The sequence below is a fragment of the Octopus bimaculoides genome, chromosome 10 (genome assembly GCF_046866305.1).
Source record: "Octopus bimaculoides isolate indiv1 chromosome 10, ASM4686630v1, whole genome shotgun sequence".
Lineage (NCBI taxonomy): Eukaryota > Metazoa > Mollusca > Cephalopoda > Octopoda > Octopodidae > Octopus > Octopus bimaculoides.
This window is the reverse complement of record NC_142937.1, coordinates 93,430,530-93,450,438: the sequence shown is the minus strand read 5'-3', so window position 1 is coordinate 93,450,438 and position 19,909 is coordinate 93,430,530. Positions and strand designations below refer to the sequence as shown.

Genomic DNA, 19,909 nt, shown 5'->3' with positions numbered 1-19,909 from the left:
TAGTAGTCAAGTTTATGGTAACACAGGGCTATATAGACATTCAATGCCAGGTAATCTCTACAATAAATAAACAGATAGATAGATAGATAGACAGAACAGACAGATGGAGAGAGAGAGAGAGAGAGAGAGAGAGAGAGAAAGAGAGAGAATGAGAGAGAGAGAGAGAGAGATTGACTGATTTGAGCTCTAAACATAAAGACCAGTAAGAAATGCCACTAAGCATTTTGTCTGACAAGCTAATGATTCCGCCAGCTAATAATAATAATAATAATAATAATAATAATGAGCTTATTGTATATAAAGCTCAGATCACTACACCTCACTGGATAAGATTAAAAGAAGGGGAAGAAGGTAGCCACAGAAGTCAAATAAAGAGAGAAAGAGCAATGAAAGCCAGTCAGCCAACACTGGTATCGACCACACTTGAATGGTGCTCTTTACGTGCCAATCAGGGGTTGCCCAATGATTGAAGGGTGCTCTTAAATGGGCTGGTTATGCTGCATGTGCACAGGCCACGGTTACAGTCTCACTTGGTTTGCCAGGTCTTCTCAAGCACAGCATATCTCCAAAGGTCTCGGTCACTTGTCATCGCCTCGGTGAGGCCCAACGTTCAAAGGTCGTGCTTCACCACCTCATCCCAGGTCTTCTTGGGTCTACCGCTTCCACAGGTTCCCTCTACTGCTAGGGTGTGACACTTTTTTACCCAGCTGTCCTCATCCAGGGATGAATAAGGACCTGTGAACTGTACAAAATGAACCCCACTTAATTTCACAGGGCACTAAGTGTTGTTGTGAAGATCACTGAACAGTGTTGTGGGTAGGCTTACCTGTTGTCTAGAAGGATCCTCTTATAAACATCAATAGCTTCTTGGTAATGGTTACGTAAGTAATGTATAGCTGCAAGGGACAACTGGTCTTCCAGAATATCCTGAAGATTTTGGTGGTAATCCATCAAACTGTTTTCATCACTGAACTTGTGGGAGAGGTGAAACAGTAGTCTGTTCTGTAGACCTGTTTTGGGACCTTTCCATAGAAGAAAAACAAACAAATCACAATATGTATATATATAAAGTACTGAGGCTGATTCATTTGACAGTCTTTTCCCTCCCTTAACTAGCTTACACACACACACACACAAGCAAACTATTGCACATCCAACCTCCATACTCCAGTAATTCATTTATACTGTATCTGCAGAACTATTCAAATATTTTTTCTCATGATAATACATAAATACTGACTGTAGGAATATTCAGTCTTTAAAAATGTCCCTTCTATAAGGAAATGAGCATTTTCTTACCTTTCTTAGAAGCTTCGTATGCCTCGGGATACATTCCAAGAAGAAAATAGGCACAAGCTAAATAATTCCAAACCTCTGGGAGGAATTCCTTGCGGTTTGTCACTTTTTCGTAAATCTAAGACAATCAGAAAAAAATGAAAGGCAAAGTCAACCTCGGCGGAATTTGAACTCAGAACATAAAGATGGACGGAATGCTGCTAAGCATTTTGCCCAGCATGCTAATAATTCTTCCAGCTCACCATCTTACTACTACTACTATTACTAATAATAATAATAATCCTTTCTACTAAAAGGCACAAGGTGTGAAATTTGGGGGGAAAGAGTAAGTCGATTACGTCAACCCCATTTTTCAAATTTCTCAAATTTCGCTTGCTGTGACATCTCACTTGCTGAACAAGCCAATAAAGGAACATTGATAGGGTCTCCTGGCCTGTTAAAAATAGCAGCTAAATCTCCTTCAAATCACACCTACTGTCTTAAAACAGAAAGGACACACTGGATGATACACTCTTAGATATACTATGCCTAAATAAAAGACAGAATGGTTACAGAAGGAACACCATTGATCTGATGGATCAGAGTTGCTCAGATAATAAACAACAACAAAGAAGGACACATTTGATAATGCATTCCTAGATACACTATGACTGAATAAACAACGGGATGATCATAAGGCCTGGTGAATCAGGATTGACCTGGTGTTAAACAACAACAAGCCTTACTAAAGATAAACAAAATAATTGTAACAACCATTGATGTGTGATACTTGATGTAAATACATCATTGAAGGACAAATTTACTGTGGTATTCATCCAGAGATAACATCTCTCATGGACATGCTGTATTTAAAAACATTTAATTTACCTTTAAATGATATATTTACATTAAGTATGATACAAAGATTGTTATTTTAACCTAATACTGCTTCTACTGCATATAATGGATAATTGGCCGTTAACTACATTAAATGATACTGTGAAAACTTACCTCCATTGCCCCTTTATAGTCACCAAGGTGGAAGAGACAACAGGCTATCCATAGGTCAGTATCAATATCAGTTTTGCCACTGGACCTGTTAAACTGGACAATAAAACAATAAAGAACAGCAATTGAATTCTATATTTATAGATTAGACAAGAAGTAAAGTAGTATGCCTCAATGGTTAGAGTGTTGGGGCTTACAACCATTAGAGTAAAGATTATTTGCCAACATAACATGGCATTTCTGGTTTAGGACGAATGTTGCTGTAATTTAGCCCCGGGAGACATCACCTCCAGCTGGCTATACGACACGATCTGTGTCCTTATATATGTTTTTTCCTTTTACAGCAACATTCAACCTAAACCAGGACTGCCATGTTATGTTGGCAAATAATCTTTACTCCAAAGAACTGTTGCAGAATATCTCTTGTTGTGAGATTTACATATGGTAATTTTCTACAACCATTAGGTTGTGAATTCAATTATAAAACCAGGTGGTACATTGTGTCCTTGAGAATGGCATTTCACGTCACTTCGGTCTACAAAGTGTAAATGAATACCAGCATCCGTTGGCAGTTAACCCCAGGAAAGTCTGCCAGTGTATGCTAGATGGCAACTCTATAAACAACAATAATATGGCTGTAAGATGTTACTTTCTAAGCATCATGACATGTTTTAAAAAGAAACTGACAAGAAATAAAAGTATTCGATGCAGCTCTTTCAGGTTACCCAGTCTGATTTACCAAGAATTTGGAACAGATATTCAGAATTCAGTACAAAAGACTAAATATGGAAATATATTTTGGTATACTGAACTTTGGTGCGAAGAGAGAAATATTCTACAGAGATGTAATCATGGGTTCACTTACCTCAAGAAGAGTAATAGCTCCAGTATAATCTCTCTTCTGTAAGAAATCTTCCAATTTGGGCAGTTCTTGTGTCTTTCTGTCACCTTTGATACCAGAGATCCTACCAGCCCCTGTGGCTGGTTTAGCACGTGAGAGCATCTAACAAACAGAAACAGGAGCATTATTTTAAGGTCCACATTTCCGTGTTTGCATGGGTCAGACAAAATTTGTTAAGGCATTTTTTTCATGTTTGGATTCCCTTCTTGTTAACATTTTCCCATTACTAGATATGATTTCTTAGAAGATTGGAAATGACAGTGACTCATAACTATTGCATCATGTCAAGACAAGGAGATACAAACACACACATCATCGTCGTCATCATCATCACCAACATGCAACATTCATGTTCCATGCCGGCATGGGGTTGGACAATGTATTGGAAACATCTTATTAAATGAAAGTTATATTAAGATGGACTTGGTCCACCTTTGGCATCACAACTTTAATACATCAAGGAATTAACTTGTACAGGTTCTGAATGGTTGTTAGGGGAATTTTGGGCCATTCTTCATATAAAACTTGCTTTAGCTCTTTTGGCAACAATGAAAACTATGAGGAAGCCCATCATGACGACCATTCTGTTGTCTTAATCTGTCTCTTTATCTAACACCACTGACTACCTTGGCTATCTTTAGCGGGTATTCCATATCTCACAAACAGGGAATTTCAACAGAATTACGGCTTTCCGACCGTAACTACTCACCTCATAACCTCTGACCCTAAAACTTAACCCCAAAGCAAGCTCTTAAACTCAACTCTAACCCTAACACAAACTGCCATGTGCACGGGCAAAAAAAAAAAAAAAAAAAAAAATTACAAGGTACATTTACTATTTCGAAAAGTTTTTTTAATTTTATATCGCTAAGTATAAGATGTCATCTGTTGCAACGGGCCATGTCCGAGGACAACCCCCAAAGCACTCCCACCCTACAGCTTTGAATTTTAGCTAATAAAGTAATACCTGTAATACACTAGTTCAATACTACCAAATAACATATCAATTCCCAGAAATAAGGTCTTTTACTTGGTCATTTGCAGACTTTTTAAGTACAAACAAACGTCCTGGGATAATATAGTCTGGCGGGAGATATCGTTTTCCCGGTTTATAGGAAAACGTTTATAAAAAAACACAAAACACTGTAGAAAATAATTAATTGCAATAACTAATAATTAAATTTGGATAAATTTCAGAAGATAGGAAGTCGAGAAAGTTTTAAACAACTTACCATATTGACAAATCTCTTTAGGAACACAACATGGCACGATATGACGTCACTTCCTGGTTACCAAATAACACACTGATCAAGGGAGGCTACTCTCAGAAGATAGTAAATAAATTGAAGAGTTGCGGTAACTGGAAACTTGACGTTGACAGACGTGAAGTCGTTTAGGTCCTCAAATGTCTATATACACAAATTACGTGAGTACGTGTGTACTCCCAAATATGTTAATGAAGGCAGGAAGAGGAAAAATTGCTGGTCGGCGGCGAGGATGGATTGATGTGCTGTTGTTTAACCCCACGTCAGCCCTGATCGAGCAGATATATGACCTAACTTTTATTGAGACAATTCATGTTGGACGAGATTTTCTCTTAGTTGCTGTTTTAAGACGTTGTACAGGGATCGAGTGGAGGCGCAATGGCCCAGTGGTTAGGGCAGCGGACTCGCGGTTTCGATTCCCAGACCGGGCGTTGTGAGTGTTTATTGAGCGAAAACACCTAAAGCTCGAAGAGGCTCCGGCAGGGGATGGTGGCGAACCCTGCTGTACTCTTTCACCACAACTTTCTCTCACTTTTACTTCCTGTTTCTGTTGTGCCTGTAATTCAAAGGGTCAGCCTTGTCACACTCAGTGTCACGCTGAATATCCCCGAGAACTACGTTAAGGGTACACGTGTCTGTGGAGTGCTCAGCCACTTGCACGTTAATTTCACGAGCAGGCTGTTCCGTTGATCAGATCAACTGGAACCCTCGACGTCGTAAGCGACGGAGTGCCAACAGACACACAAAGGGATCGAAGAGAGGCTTGCTATTTTTGTAGGTCGAACGATCATTTTATAAATGTGTGTGGTGTGTGCGTGAGTGTGTGCTTGCGCATCGCCCCGATCGCTGGACGAGTGGCTCCAATATTTAAGTCCTGAATTCCGCCGAGGTTGACTTTGCCTTTCATCCATTCGGGGTTGATAAATAAAGTACCAGTTGTATACTGGGGTCGATCTAATCGACTCGCCCCCTCCCCCCAAATATCGGGCTTTGTGCCTAGAGTAGAAAAGAATATTTAAGTCATGACGAGGGAAGGCAAACTATTGGTTGTGCCTGTTATTTGGAGAAGGACAAATCATTTCTCTCTGTGTGATTAAGGGTATCAAAATGCTATGGCATAGGGGCAACTCTGTGCACCGCCCAGATAGAAATATTGGGCAATGGGTTTGAAAATGTGCTCAATCGTATCATCATCATCATCATCCTTTAGCGTCCGTTTATCAAACTGGCGTGGGTTAGACGTTCTGACTGAACTAGTAAGCCAGAGAATCGTACCACACTCCAGTTTGATTTTGGCTTGGTTTCTACGGTTGGGTGCCCTTAACAGAAGCAAACCTTACCCATGTGTCACTTGCAAGAAATAGTAGCAAGACCTCATACCTTCCTGACTTTTAAATTGAAAAAGAAAGGACATTAAAACAATGATGATGATGATGACGTCAATGACGATGACGATTATTACCATGATGATAATATATTACACATCCATCCATCCATCTATCTATTCATCTATCTGTCTGTCTGTCTGTCCATCTATCTATCTGTCTGTCCGCCAGTCTGTCTGTTTGTCTATCTATCCATCCATCCTTCTATCTATCTATCCATCCGTCTATCTATCCTATCCATCTATCTATCTATTCATCTATCTGTCTACCTGTCCGTCCGTCCGTCTATCTATCTATCTATCTGTCTGTCTGTCTATCTATACAAGCAGCCATATATGTAATACAATTGCCCATTTCTACTCTACACAGTCATCCACCAAACAAACAAACAAACAGACATATCAGAAATGTAATCTGAAAGTTTTTCAACTGATAAGAAAAACGAGGTTGAACCAGGGTGAATCTTATGAAACGCACATTGTTTCCAGTCAAAATATATAATTTGGTCAGCAGTCTCTTATCTGAGACCCTCACTTAGATCTTCACTTTAAGAAGAGAACTTGGAAGGGAGGCTGACAGAAGAATTCTTATCTGTTCAAATAGATAATATGATGATATTTTTTCCTGTCTGTGTAAACTTGAAATTGCATTCTAGTTTATAGTTTTGAAGTGTAAATGGAATTTTCAAATAGATAATTTTCAAGTAGAAGTGTAGACAGGGCTGCATGATTAAGAAGCTAGCTTCCAAACAATATGGTTTCTGGTTCAGTCCCACTGTGTGGCACCTTGGGCCAATGTTTTTTTTTAGTTTGGACCTGGGCTAACCAAAGCCTTGTGGGTGGAAACTGAAAGAAGCCTGCCAACAGAAAAATGAATGTTAGGTATACTGTGTGACGTCTATAATAATAATAATAATAATAATAATAATAATCATAATGATGATGATGATGATGACAGTTTTTGCCACAAGGACAGCTTGGGGGAAGTGGGGATGAGTCGATTATATTGACCCCAGTGTTCAACTGGTACTTATTTTATCGACCCCAAAAGGATGAAAGGCAAAGTCAATGGAATTTGAACTCAAAACATAGCGATGGGCAATAATGATGATAATAATAATAATAATAATAAGAAGAAGAATAACAACAACAACAACAATGATAGTAACAGTAATTCTAATAGCAGCGAGAGCAAAAATAATATTGACTGAGTCAGCTTAAAGAAACATTTAGTGTTTGGGAGGGGGGAAGACATCTGCAGACATGATGTCTCTGGAGTATTTTCTTTGAAATATTTTTCTACAAGAGACAAGATAGAAAGAAATACACAGAATGTGGGAAAAATTACAGTTTTTTGCTCAGGTTTAGGATGTGTCTGTATGTGTGTGTTTGTATGAACATGCATGTGTGTGTGTGTGTGTGTGATCATGCATGTGTGTGTATGTGAACGTTTCATTTCTCTTTTGCTTCAGGTTTTTGTTTTCCCTTTAAATTTAAAAAATCTTTGTTTCTGCTACACAAAAAAAAAAAAAGCAAAAGCCCCATGGATAAGATTTGATAAGTTCAGATTACAAAGGGAGACTCCATTGCTTCATTGCCCAGATAAGCTGAGGTCGAGATCAAAGGAAGCAATTTGCTGTGAGGCTATGAATACAAAATGAAGTGGGTGGGGGTGCTGCGTGTCCCCTGAGCTTTGCCAGATATGGAAAAAAAATCAACATAGAAAAGATAAGAAAAAGAAACAAATAAAGGAATACAGTATCAAAAACAAATCCAATGTGTGTGCGTGTGTGTACCTATAAACACACACACACACACATATATATAAGATGGTATTGTACATTAAATTCAATTTATGTTAAAAGTCAATACATCTCAACACTTTTAAAGCAAACTTTGTTGATTTTCAACTTAAGCTGAATTTAATATATATATATATATATATATATATATATATATATATATATATATATATATATGGACTGGCTCTTGTGCGGGTGGCACATAAGATGTACCCTCCTGAGCGTGACCGTTGCCAGTACCGCCTGACTGGCCTTGTAGGGTTTTCGAGCGAGATCGTTGCCAGTGCCCCTGGACTGGCTCTTGTGCAGGTGGCACATAAAAGACACCATTTCGAGCGTGGCCGTTTTCGTGCGGGTGACACGTAAAAGCACCCACTACACTCTCTGAGTGGTTGGCGTTAGGAAGGGCATCCAGCTGTAGAAACTGCCAAATTAGATTGGAGCCTGGTGTAGCCATCCGGTTGCACCAGTCCTCAGTCAAATCGTCCAACCCATGCTAGCATGGAAAGCGGACGTTAAACGATGATGATGATGATGATGATATATATATAATTTATATAAAGGCATTAACTATATAGTAATGCCTCACGCTTAGAGGGACTAAATAAGTAAAAAACTACCAAAAATAAGCAACATATTTACCGAAAGCGAGGGAAATGCAACTTTCAAAAATTAACCTCCAAAAAACATTTAACTTAATGGCAAACCACTGGTTTCTCAATTAATACAGCAAAACTGTGAAGTAAGCTGCATCTTTTGTTCATCAGTGCACGTATGGTTGAGACACATAAAAAATAAACAAAAATCAACATACCACGATGTACCCAACACAGCACGATGACTTCTGTTCATCATTATATATCCGTGAAAGAGGCTAGCCGTATCCAGTTGCATCTCGGTAACCCTAAAGCCTCTTTCACGGATATATAATGATGAACAGAAGTCATCGTGCTGTGTTGGGTACATCGTGGTATGTTGATTTTTGTTTATTTTTTATGTGTCTCGACCATACGTGCACTGATGAACAAAAGATGCAGCTTACTTCACAGTTCTGCTGTATTAATTGAGAAACCAGTGGTTTGCCATTAAGTTAAATGTTTTTAGGAGGTTAATTTTTGAAAGTTGCATTTCCCTTGCTTTCGGTAAATATGTTGCTTATTTTTTGGTAGTTTTTGACTTATTTAGTCCCTCTAAGCGTGAGGCATTACTATATAGTTAATGCCCTTATATAAATTATATATATTTATGGGAAAAAACGATGAGTTTTTTTCCTTATGGGGTTTTTTCACGCTGACTACTTGATAAATTCTTATAAAGATTTTATCCTATATTATATTATATATATATATATATATATATAGTTTGCAGAGATGTCTATTTAATCCAGGATCTTGTGGCTAAATGTGGAGTACATACTCTGTGTGTGACAAATAAATGAGAGAAAACATAAGTCGATATTTGTTTTAATATTTTTATAGCATCACAATTTGCCAAATAAAATAATACATTTACAAACTAGATATAAATTCCATGAAAAATATATCTTATTTCCTATTTATATTCTCAATAAAATAAAAAAAATATATTTTTCAAGATTTCTCCTTTGTTTTGTGTGTGTGTGCATCTGTGTGTGTGTGGAGAAGAAAAAAGAAATCCACCCCCCCTTCCAAATAAAATGCAGTCAGATCTTATCTACTCATTAGAATATTTGCAAGATTTTCAAACTTTGATTTGTGGGTATTACAATAGCACAAAGTTTCCCACATGACATCAACAATTTTCTCACTGTCCTGACAATCCAATGGGATGTCTTCGCTTTGTGGAGGGTTGAATCGGAAATATGGTATGTTCAACATGTTACACCAAGATCTCGCTTGTTGGACAGGTTGGTCATCAGTGTTGGTCACCTACAAATAATAATAATAATAATAATGGCATTTGGTCGAGATAAATGCACTGTTATTGAGCTGACAAAGGGCAAAACCCAGACAGCAATGGAGTATAACTTCCAAATGAGGAGAGGACAAGAGAAGTGAACAGAAAGGGTTTACATGTCTCTTGGTGTTTTACAATTAGGTCAGATGATGAACACTAAGATGAAGGAAAAGATTTCTTTTGAATATACCAGAAGAGTTAAAAAGCTGCAACATAACTCTTCTATGGAAAGAGTTCAAAGAATAGACCTTCATTGATGTAGCTATACTTGCAGACCAGAAGACAAAGAACAAGAAAGTCAAAAGGTACCCAGTCCTAGCATTAGCAGTGAAATACATCCACACCACTTCAAAGTGAATGTACCAATCATGATCAATACAGTTGGAACTGTAGTAAAGATTGTTTGCCAACATAACATGGCAGTCCTGGTTTAGGACAAATGTTGCTGTAATTTAGCCCCAGGAGACATCGTCTCCAACTGGTTATACGACATGATCTGTGTCCTTATATTTTCAAACAAGGGAATCTAGCACCCCCACTCAGCTCAAAACAATATCTGTGTATCACGATTTCTGGGTTATTTCCCTTCCTCAGCACAGAATAATTGCTTGGCTAAAGGTGGCACTGTCTCAAAGAAAGCAAAATTCTGGCATCAAAAACTGCAAATACCAAACTTCATAGGAAGTACACAATTGGTAGCAATAATTGGAACAGGACACGTGTTGAGGGAAGTGTTGGGTCTCTAAGCTGTGGGAAGGAACAGAGACACGACAGAGATAACCCAGGAAAAGATCTGGGGACAGGGCTGTAATTGACTGAATTGATCTCACTGTGGAACTTGTTCCTATTTTATTGCCCATGAAATGATGGAAAGCAAAATTGATTTTGGTGAAATCAGAACTCAGAACAGCTTTTATCATCATCATATCAGAAGTTATTTAGGAAAAAATATAAAAGAATCTGTTTTTTTTTTAAAGATTTTGAACTTTCTAAGATCCTTTATTAAAATATTGGGACTGATTTCTTGAACCAAACCCTTTAAAACAATGCATTGGCATGGCTGTAGTCCAATGACTGAAACCAGTAAAAAAGATTTCAAAAAAAGAAACAAATATTCAGTGAATATTTTTTCAGACAATGAATAAGATGATGATGATGATGATGACGATGACAACACAGTGGTTGATTGTATTGGAGGTTGTTTAGGCCTGGGTTAGCTCTGAATGAATATACCTGTGATCAAAGCACTCCAGCCATGACTATCCAGCCCTATTTTCAGGTGATGTATTCACGCCTGCATTATCTAATCTTTCGTTTCCTTTTTAAGATAAGGAATGGTTTGAGAGAAATTTGGTTTCAATCTCTTAAGTTGAATAACCAGGTAAAGGCTTCCTTATTGATTGTGTGAGCATGAGTGAGAAAGAGAGAGAGAGAGAGAGGGAGAGAGAGAGAGAGAGAGAGAGAGAGAGAGAGAGAGAGAGAGAGAGAGAGAGAGAGATTATAGATATACCTGATGAACAATGAGGTCTTTGAGTGCCAAACTTCTCACAGCACAAATTGCAATATCAAGGAAGTTTTCAGGTAGGTAAACATCCATACTGTTGGTTTTAACAACAGGCTTACGTCCGGTGCCAAGTGATACAACACAACCTACTGGTCGTGTCTGTCGGCTCTGAAAACAAAATCGAAAGTTTAGATGATAATAATAATAATAATAATAATAATAATAATTTTCTTATGATTACTTAAACATTCTCTGGAACAACACTACGTACAGAACCAAACGTATGTCACCCTAGGTATAACACCAACATGAACTTCTAACTTGTTGTCTCTTGAGGTCTCTGGGTGAGACTTGGAGTCGAATACAAAGCAAAAGTCAAACATATAATAATAATACACTCTTTACTCTTTTACTTGTTTCAGTCATTTGACTGCGGCCATGCTGGTGCACCACCTTTTAGTCGAGCAAACGACCCCAGGACTTATTCTTTGTCAGCCTAGTACTTATTCTATCGGTCCCTTTTTGCCGAACCGCTAAGTTACGGGGACATAAACACACCACCATCAGTTGTCAAGCGATGTTGGGGGGACAAACACAGACACACATATATATACATATAGACGACGGGCTTCTTTCAGTTTCCGTCTACCAAATCCACTCAATAATAATAATAATAATAATAATAGAGGATTTCTTTATTAACCACAAGGGTTTACATTAAGAAAAACATCATGGACAGCAGCACAGGACAAAACAATGTGCGTGTGTATGTGTGTGTGTGAGTGTGTGTATGTTGGGAGGGTTTTGACTAACAAGACTAACAAAATATAAAAAAGAAAGAATTCAAAGTAAGCAAACATCAAATTACATTTTGTTGCTCTGCAAGGTTGTACTGGTGTATTTCAGTGAGGGTGTCCAGAGTTGGATTGTTACTCATCAGGCCTCCATCTAAATACTTGCCACATGCTCGAAAGAAGGTTGGAGCGGCACCTGAACAGCGAGCAGCGTGCCACACTTTTTGAGCTGAAACACAAAGAAGATTTAAAAAAGAAAAAAAAAAAGCCATGTAACTGTACATTAATTAACCAAATCTACACCGATTATTTAATTAATTTATTCTATATATTTAACACCTTTGTATATCAGTTGGTGGATAGGAAGAGTATCCAGTTCATTGAGACCAAGCAAGGAACTGGAACCTAAGAGTGGGATGTGGTCATCTGGTCCATCCAGGACAAAAAGACAGGAACCCCAAATAAGAACTGATTTGGCAACAACACAGCAGATCAATGCCAGCAGAGAAAGTGGACATAAAACAATCATCATCATCATCATCATTTAGCATCCATCTTTGATACTGTCAAGAGTTGAGTAGTTTCACAGAAACCACTGGGTCCAAGGACTGCATTGTGTCCCAGTGTCTACTTTGACTTGGGGTTTCTACAGCAGGATGCCTTTCCTAATGCCAATCACTTTACAGAGTGTTCTGGGTGCTTGTCTTGAAGCTTGTAAGTTTTAAATCCCTTTGACTGATTTGGATTACAGTAGAAAATGGGGGTGGTTTTATGTTAGGAGGATAAAATGGCCAGGATAGAACAGGTTTCTTGTGGTAAAGGAATTACATGACTGATCTTATTGTTTAACATATCCATGCTCAAAGACATTCCAGTCATGATTCCATCTTTTTGGCACATAAGAGACTACATTGTCAAATGAGCCCTTCCGTTCTATAAGACAGAGAGTATGATTTGAAGGAGATTTGGTAGCTATTTCTAGCATGTTAAACAACCAATTTGAAGCTGACTTGCTTAACCCATTAAGTCCCAGAGTATTTAAATTTCTGAATATTACTTTTAAATTTTTACAGATGATTGAAAATAGGTTGAAATGAAACTCCTTTAATAGAAATGGAAATACTCGGTGTCCTATAAATAGGACACTGAGACAATGTGATATAGCTTATTTAATGTTCTCATTTAGTGTCCTATTTATAGGACAGTGGGACTTAATTTTTTCTGTGTGTGGATGGTATCTTGGAATTATTTAATTTCTGAACAATTCTATTTTGCTAATAGAAAACAAACATTTCTGCTTATTTACCAACAGATTTATTCATCATGACTAATTCAGCAATTTAAAGGAAGAGACAAATTTCACTAAGGAGGTTAGAAAAAAAGAAATGCCGTAAACATGACCAGAATTGTCTCCCATACTTACCATGGATAGATGTCTCCTCTGGCTGTTGCTCTATGTTGGGTAACACTACTGAGTAAGAATAATTCTGGAAAAGGTGCAGTTTGGGTGGAATCTGGTCAGCTATGACAGCTGTCACCATCACCCTGGCAACAGAAATATATATATAAATTAAGAAAGGAAACAATTTGGTGCAAAGTTTGAAAAGGGAAAAGAAAGAAGAGGAGAAGATGAAAGAGGGGAGGGGAACTGTATTGGTTTAAACACTTTTATTTATCATATTTCTGTTGAAATACAATGGTTTTGCTTCAATTAAAAGAATTCAGCAAAAATAACTTTTTTCATTATTAAAAGCTGATTGCTTTGAACAAGATTTAAAAATCGTGGCTGTGTGGTAAGAAGTTTGCTTCCCAACCATATGGTTCTGGGTTCAGTCCCACTGCGTGACACCTTGGGCAAGTGTCTTCTACTATAGCCTCAGGCCGACCAAAGCCTTGTGAGTGGATTTGGTAGAAAGAAACTGAGAGAAGCTACGTGATCATTGCCAGAGCAGCTGTCTGGCTCCTGTGCCGGTGGCATGTAAATAGCAGAAGGCTGCACCAAGCTCAATCTGATCTGGCAGAGTTTCTACAACTGGATGCCCTTCCTAACGCCAACCACTCTGAGAGTGTTGTGGGTGCTTTTTTACGTGCCACCGGCACGAGGGCCAGTCAGGCGGTTCTGGCATCAACCACGCTCAAAAGGTGTTTTTTTACATGCTACCTGCATGGGAGCCAGTCCAGTGGCACTGGCAATGACCATGCTCAAATGTTGTTTTTCAGGTGCCACTAGCACATGTGCCAGGAGGGCAACTCTGGCAACAATCACGCTCGAATGGTGCTTTTCATGTATTTCACATTAAGTATTCCAACTATATCAATAAAACATGATTGGTTTTTATTTGTCTCTATCAATTTTGTTAATTATGTATGTGTTTATAGATATATATATGTATGTGTTTCTTACTTTGGGCGTTTCAAATCTGACATGACAGTGTCTTCACCAAACTCATCTTTCAACAGTTGTTCGAGTTTGTCAGAAGAATATGGTCGTTTGCCAGAAAATATCTCATTTTTCATCCGGAAATATAAACTTTTGCAATAATTCAACGATTTACCTGCAATGAAACCATGAACCAAAGTAGAGCAGAGAATAAAAAAATACTGATTTGAGAAAATGGAAGGGAAGCGGGCAAAAAGAACGTGGTGAGGGGTTTGTTTTGAGAATATGTAAAAAAAAAAAAAAAAAAGTGGGAGGAAGAAAAGAGAGAAATCTATTTCGCATCTAATTTTAACCAGGAGAGAAGACAGAGCTGGTGACCTTTTACAGGGCATTTAGAACTAGTGGAAGCAAGGGACAGGGAGGTATCCTTAACCCCACAGCAACGGTTTTTTTTATCAAGCAACTAGTTTGTGGCTAATAAAGTAACTTCATAAAAACATTTATTTTCAAATTTCTCAATACTTCAAAATATGCTCTAAAAAAAGAACACAAACGTGTGTGTGTGTGTGTGTTTGTGTGCAAAAGTGGTGTAAAAGTCTGTAAAGAAGAGCTTTGATATACTCACCCTGGGCTATTGCCAAAGCAAGGATTCCTCCTGTACTTGTGCCAGAAATCCAGTCAAAACATTCCTGGATTGGTTTACCAACATGTTTCTCTATTTCAATTAACATCTGGATTGTAATTAAACCCCTGATACCGCCACCATCAAGACAGAGGACCTTAATTAAGGAACAATGAAAGGGTAAGAAGAAGATAGATTAAATGTACAGGAAGGAAATAAATATGAACAAATGCACAACTGCTGTTCTTGGAGTAAAGAGTGTTTGCCAACATAACATGGCAGTCCTGGTTTAGGACGAATGTTGCTGTAATTTAGCCCCAGGAGACATCGTCTCCAGCTGGCTATAATGACACGATCTGTGTCCTTATATTTTCGAACAAGGAGATCTAGCACCCCCACTCAGAAATCGCGATACACAGATAAAGTTTTGAGCTGGACTCAACCAGTACTGCCATGTTAGTCATCTCAACATATAAAAGTGAGGCAAAGAAGGAGACTATACGGTCACTAAGCTTGTAAGAAATAGCAGCCAAATATTCCTTAAAATCAATCACTACAGTTTTAAAAAAGAAGATATTAGATGAAGTAGTTTTAGAATAATTATAATTTTTTTTGATGGCTTAGTTAGCTGAACTGATGGCAGCAGCCATGTCCTCTTTTTAAGGACCCTGTTACTGAAAGCAGGAAGGGGGAAGTTATTCTTGGCCTGAACCCTTGAAATACAGTAGATGGCTCTAAAGGTTTCACAAGGGCCAGATAGTAATATCCTTTTCTACTCTAGGCACAAGGCCTGAAATTTTGGGGGAAGAGGGGCAGTCGATTAGATCGACCCAGTACACAACTGGTACTTAATTTATCGACCCCGAAAGGATGAAAGGCAAAGTTGACCTCGGCAGAATTTGAACTCAGAACGTAAAGACAGACGAAATACTGCTAAACATTTCACCCGGTGTGCTAACATTTCTGCCAACTTGCTGCCTTTAGATATTAATATTAAACCAGGCCATAGAAGATTAAGTATACCAGCCCAAATAATCACGCACTATCTTAAAGATAGGACAATCAAAGCTTGAAGAGCTTTGATAATTGTTCAGCTCAGTCAGGGCTAACCCGGGGCTAAACAAAAACACAGGAGTCATTCAAGATTTTCCTACTTACCCTGTAACCATCCTTGTTTTTGTTGGCACCATGTGTAGCTAGAAATTTCCCTATTAGCATTTCATCATAGGCAGCTGCAATAGAAAATATAAGGCTATGATAATAGCATATAACACAGGCAAAAGGATTCAGATTTAGAAGAGGGACACACTTGATTAAATTGATGCAAGTAATTAATTAGTATTTTATTTCACTGACCAAGGAAAGATGAAAGGAAAAGCTGAAATCACTGTAAACACCAAGAGCTTGAAACAATGCACATGTAATCATTATTAGCTTTGTGTAGTTATTTGCTGAAAAGCTAAGGAGACAATATTGAAAGAAGAGGCTGTCAAAAAACAGAGTGAGTGAGTGGCAGCAGAAGAAGTAAAATGAAAGTAAAAATGTAAGGTGTTAATTACATTGCTCTGATTTGCAAACAGGAAAAGAGCGAATAAGAGAATTAAAACCAGAGAAGACTGGAGTAAGAAATTACCTTTATGTTAATTTAAGTAGGATTAGATAATGGAACAATATACTCAGTTCTAATATTAATACTGTAATTAAAGTATTTCTGGAATAATAATTTTATCTAACTCATTCAATGTTTTGCAAATAATATTTTAATATTTTTCGACATGTCTGCCTGTCTCTCCCTATGTGCCATGCTTGTTTTACAAGTATTGGCAGTCATGAACCACCATGCCAAAGTCTGAAGATTCATGATTTTTCTTGGGAAAGATACAGTAGTGAATTCATGTTGCATTCTGCCAGCTTATTTTACCGTTTACTCTGCTTCTTTCCTGATTTCTTGCTCTAACCCTTGAGGTAAAAGAGCCTAAGCAAACCCTAGGTAGTGGTCATTGGTTCACATGACATCAGAGCATGACCACACACCAGTGTGATAAATGTCATCAGTGTATGACCACATACCAGTGGACCTGTGTGATAAATGTCTAGAGGACAACCTGCCTCTAAGTCTTCAGTTATGGGACAGTCTTCTGTATTTGGTCCAAAAGTGGTACCCTTGACAGGACTACAACCCTGGGCCACAGTGGTCCTGAGTATAGTGATAACTAAAAAGTAACACCATACTTCTCAAAACTCCTGTACTCCCAAGCTGGAGTCTCACTTCCAAATACAATATATCACGAAAGGTCTTGGCCACTTGTCATCACCTCCATTAGGCCCAACATTCGAAGATTGTGCTTCACCACCTCATCCCATGTCATCCTGGGTCAATATATATATGTGTGTGTGTGTGTGTGTGTTCTAGTTCATGGTGTAAATTATCACACTGATTTTTAGCATGGGTATTACCAGTGACTCCTGCAGTACAGAATGAATATGGCATTCACTGCATGCTGTGGGAGTCACTGGTGACACATATTAAAAAGTGCTAAAATTATATCCCAATTTATGAATTATACCTCAATTATACCTCAGTTTATAAATTCTTTTCATTTATTTATCACTTTTTTCTCTAGCACTCTAATAATAATAATAATAATAATAATAATAATAATGAAATAATCATGTCTAGTGCTCAGGTGCACTACAACTCATCAAAGGTGCATGTGCAGTACATAGAAGGGAACAGTGTAAGAGTCAGGATATACATGTGTGCATATGTATGGAGGGGGTGGAGATATCAGGTGTAGTGTTGGCGAATTTCAGGAAGTATGGAGCTTTTAAAGGATGCAATGTCTCGGCAACTAACAACCGATGCAGGTAGTCTGTTCCATGCTTCAGTGATTCTGAGTGTGAAGAAATGTTTCCAAAAGTCATGGGGGGCTGTGCTGCTTTCTGACTAATGGCGATAGTAGTGATTTGTACCCTTCTTATATATCCGCGTTTTGTACATTTCCTAAAATTTGAATAAAATAATTTGAACCAAAATAATGTGAGGGTCCATAGAAACAAAACCTCATTGGGAGTCACCAGTGACTCATATGGTATATTAAGAATATAGCATAAGGAGTCCCCATACTCATACGATATATATTAAGAATATAGCATGGAGAGTCACCAGTTAATATATGTTAAGAATAGAGTGTGTAGAGTTACCAGTGACTCGCAGAGTAGGCAAAGAGTTAAAGGATGCGAGAGAAAGTGCAAGAGAGATGAGGATGGATCAGAAGGAGAAAGGAGAAAGCAAAGGTTAGGGTTAGATAGGAGCGTGTGTAGCAAGGAAGATGGTGCCGTGGAGAAAGAGAGAGGACGACATCAGAAAGAAGTCCAACACTAACCATCATAATCATCAATCACAAGAGATTTTGTCTTCAAACTTCCATTGAACTGACCACCAGATACACAACCTCGGTGACAGCCAGAAACATCAGTTCCGCAACGAGAAGCCCCACTCTGATTTAGCGAACATACTATTTCAGGCCTAGTGTGGACAACAAATAAATATGATATTTATACATACATTATACCATCATCTTTATTAGAATAATCATCATCATCATCATCACTGTTTTATGTCTGCTTTTCATGCTGGCATGGGTTGGGAGAGATTGATTGATGCACATACTTGAAGGGTACTACTCACCTAGATGGGCCAGGCAAACCTCATGTTGCTTACGTTTCATTTGTGTTTCCATTTTTATAGTTAGTTGCCCTTCCTAACACCAACCACTTTGCAGAGCATACTGGAGGCTCTTTTCGTGAAATCAGCATTAGTGAGGCATTTATATATTACATATATACATACACATACACACACCAACATACAAATACACACACATACACATACATGTATATACACATACATACATATACATGCATACATAAATATGTACACATACACACACACATATATATATATATATATATATATATATATATATATATATATATATATACATATACATATATATATATATATATATATATATGTCCAAATGGAAGGTGGACATATATATATATATATATATGTCCACCTTCCATTTGAGCATCTTGACAGGATCTAGCAAGTCGCACGACTGTTTTACTCCAGTGTCTCAGTTTTGGGGTAGTTTCTACGGCTTGATGAATTTCCTAATGCTGCCCACTTTACAGAAGGTACCAGATGCTTTTTCTCCTGGTACCAGTACCAGGGCATGAGTAAAAGAAGAGGCAGATGCAAAGATTATGGAAAAGTAAGTAATGTATGATGGCTGAGAAGGAGAGATAATTTGGTGGCACAGAAGAGTGATCAGTGTAAAATGTGAGTGGAGAGGGACAATATTAAGAATTATGGAGGGATGTCTGGGGAAGTGTAAAAGATAACTGATATCACAGAAAAAGATGATGAAACATGCAGTACTGCTCTCATTTAATATCTGCAGTTATTAAGGTAATGGCAGAGGAGGAGGACCAGTGATATAGAGATGATGAGTAGTAAAAAAGGCTTGAGAAAGAAATTGGGTGAGAGGGGCAGTTATGTGTGTGTGTGTGTGTGTGTAATGGAAAACATGTTAAATGATGATGATGGTGATGATGATGATGTATGTATACACACATTATTTCCAGAATCTGTTTTACAGGGATGGGCAGGTCTTCTCAAGCCGTGCACATCTCCAGTCATCTTGGTTCTTTGTCATCTCTTCCATGAGGTTCAAAATTCTGACATCAGCTTGCTCTGTGGCATCTCATATCTTCCAGGGATTCCCTTTACCACAAGCTCCATCTACATTAGGTGACCAGCACTTCTTTTATATAACCATCCTAATCCATACACACCACATACTCACACCAGCACAGCCTTCTTTCTGACACACTGCATCTGATTCCTCCTGTGTTCAATTTTTCTCTCTACACATTTATATTGTGTCATACATGCACACTTATGTTGCACATCCAATGGTGCATATGCACTTCATTTCTTTCTAATCTTTGCAAACCTTCCACATTCAGGG

At 38.0% G+C, this 19,909-nt stretch overlaps 3 protein-coding genes across 9 annotated transcripts in view; all 3 read right to left on the bottom strand.

The window, feature by feature from the left end:
* The window catches only part of LOC106876279 (intraflagellar transport protein 56), a 26,210-nt gene extending 21,028 nt beyond the window's left edge, over positions 1 to 5,182 (bottom strand). The window contains exons 1-6 of the mRNA XM_014924772.3: positions 4,417 to 5,182; positions 3,149 to 3,286; positions 2,287 to 2,379; positions 1,300 to 1,414; positions 827 to 1,022; positions 1 to 57 (exon numbers count right to left, since the gene is read on the bottom strand). The exon at positions 1 to 57 is cut by the window's left edge and continues 13 nt beyond it. Of these exons, the coding sequence (XP_014780258.1) occupies positions 1 to 57; positions 827 to 1,022; positions 1,300 to 1,414; positions 2,287 to 2,379; positions 3,149 to 3,286; positions 4,417 to 4,419 (602 nt within the window). The 5' untranslated portion in view covers positions 4,420 to 5,182. The remainder of the gene's footprint in view (positions 58 to 826; positions 1,023 to 1,299; positions 1,415 to 2,286; positions 2,380 to 3,148; positions 3,287 to 4,416) is intronic.
* Positions 1 to 19,909, bottom strand: part of LOC106876277 (uncharacterized) — a 157,064-nt gene that overhangs the window by 105,185 nt on the left and 31,970 nt on the right. The window lies entirely within an intron of this gene.
* LOC106876283 (85/88 kDa calcium-independent phospholipase A2) overlaps positions 9,093 to 19,909 on the bottom strand; it is a 54,766-nt gene continuing 43,949 nt past the window's right edge. For all 6 annotated transcript variants that reach the window (XM_014924777.3, XM_052971366.2, XM_089359013.1 and 3 more), the window contains 8 exons: positions 18,257 to 18,399; positions 16,029 to 16,102; positions 14,874 to 15,027; positions 14,273 to 14,423; positions 13,292 to 13,413; positions 11,943 to 12,097; positions 11,081 to 11,242; positions 9,093 to 9,542 (listed from right to left, as the gene is read on the bottom strand). In XM_014924777.3, coding sequence (XP_014780263.1) covers positions 9,324 to 9,542; positions 11,081 to 11,242; positions 11,943 to 12,097; positions 13,292 to 13,413; positions 14,273 to 14,423; positions 14,874 to 15,027; positions 16,029 to 16,102; positions 18,257 to 18,399 — 1,180 coding nt within the window. In that variant the 3' untranslated portion in view covers positions 9,093 to 9,323. The remainder of the gene's footprint in view (positions 9,543 to 11,080; positions 11,243 to 11,942; positions 12,098 to 13,291; positions 13,414 to 14,272; positions 14,424 to 14,873; positions 15,028 to 16,028; positions 16,103 to 18,256; positions 18,400 to 19,909) is intronic.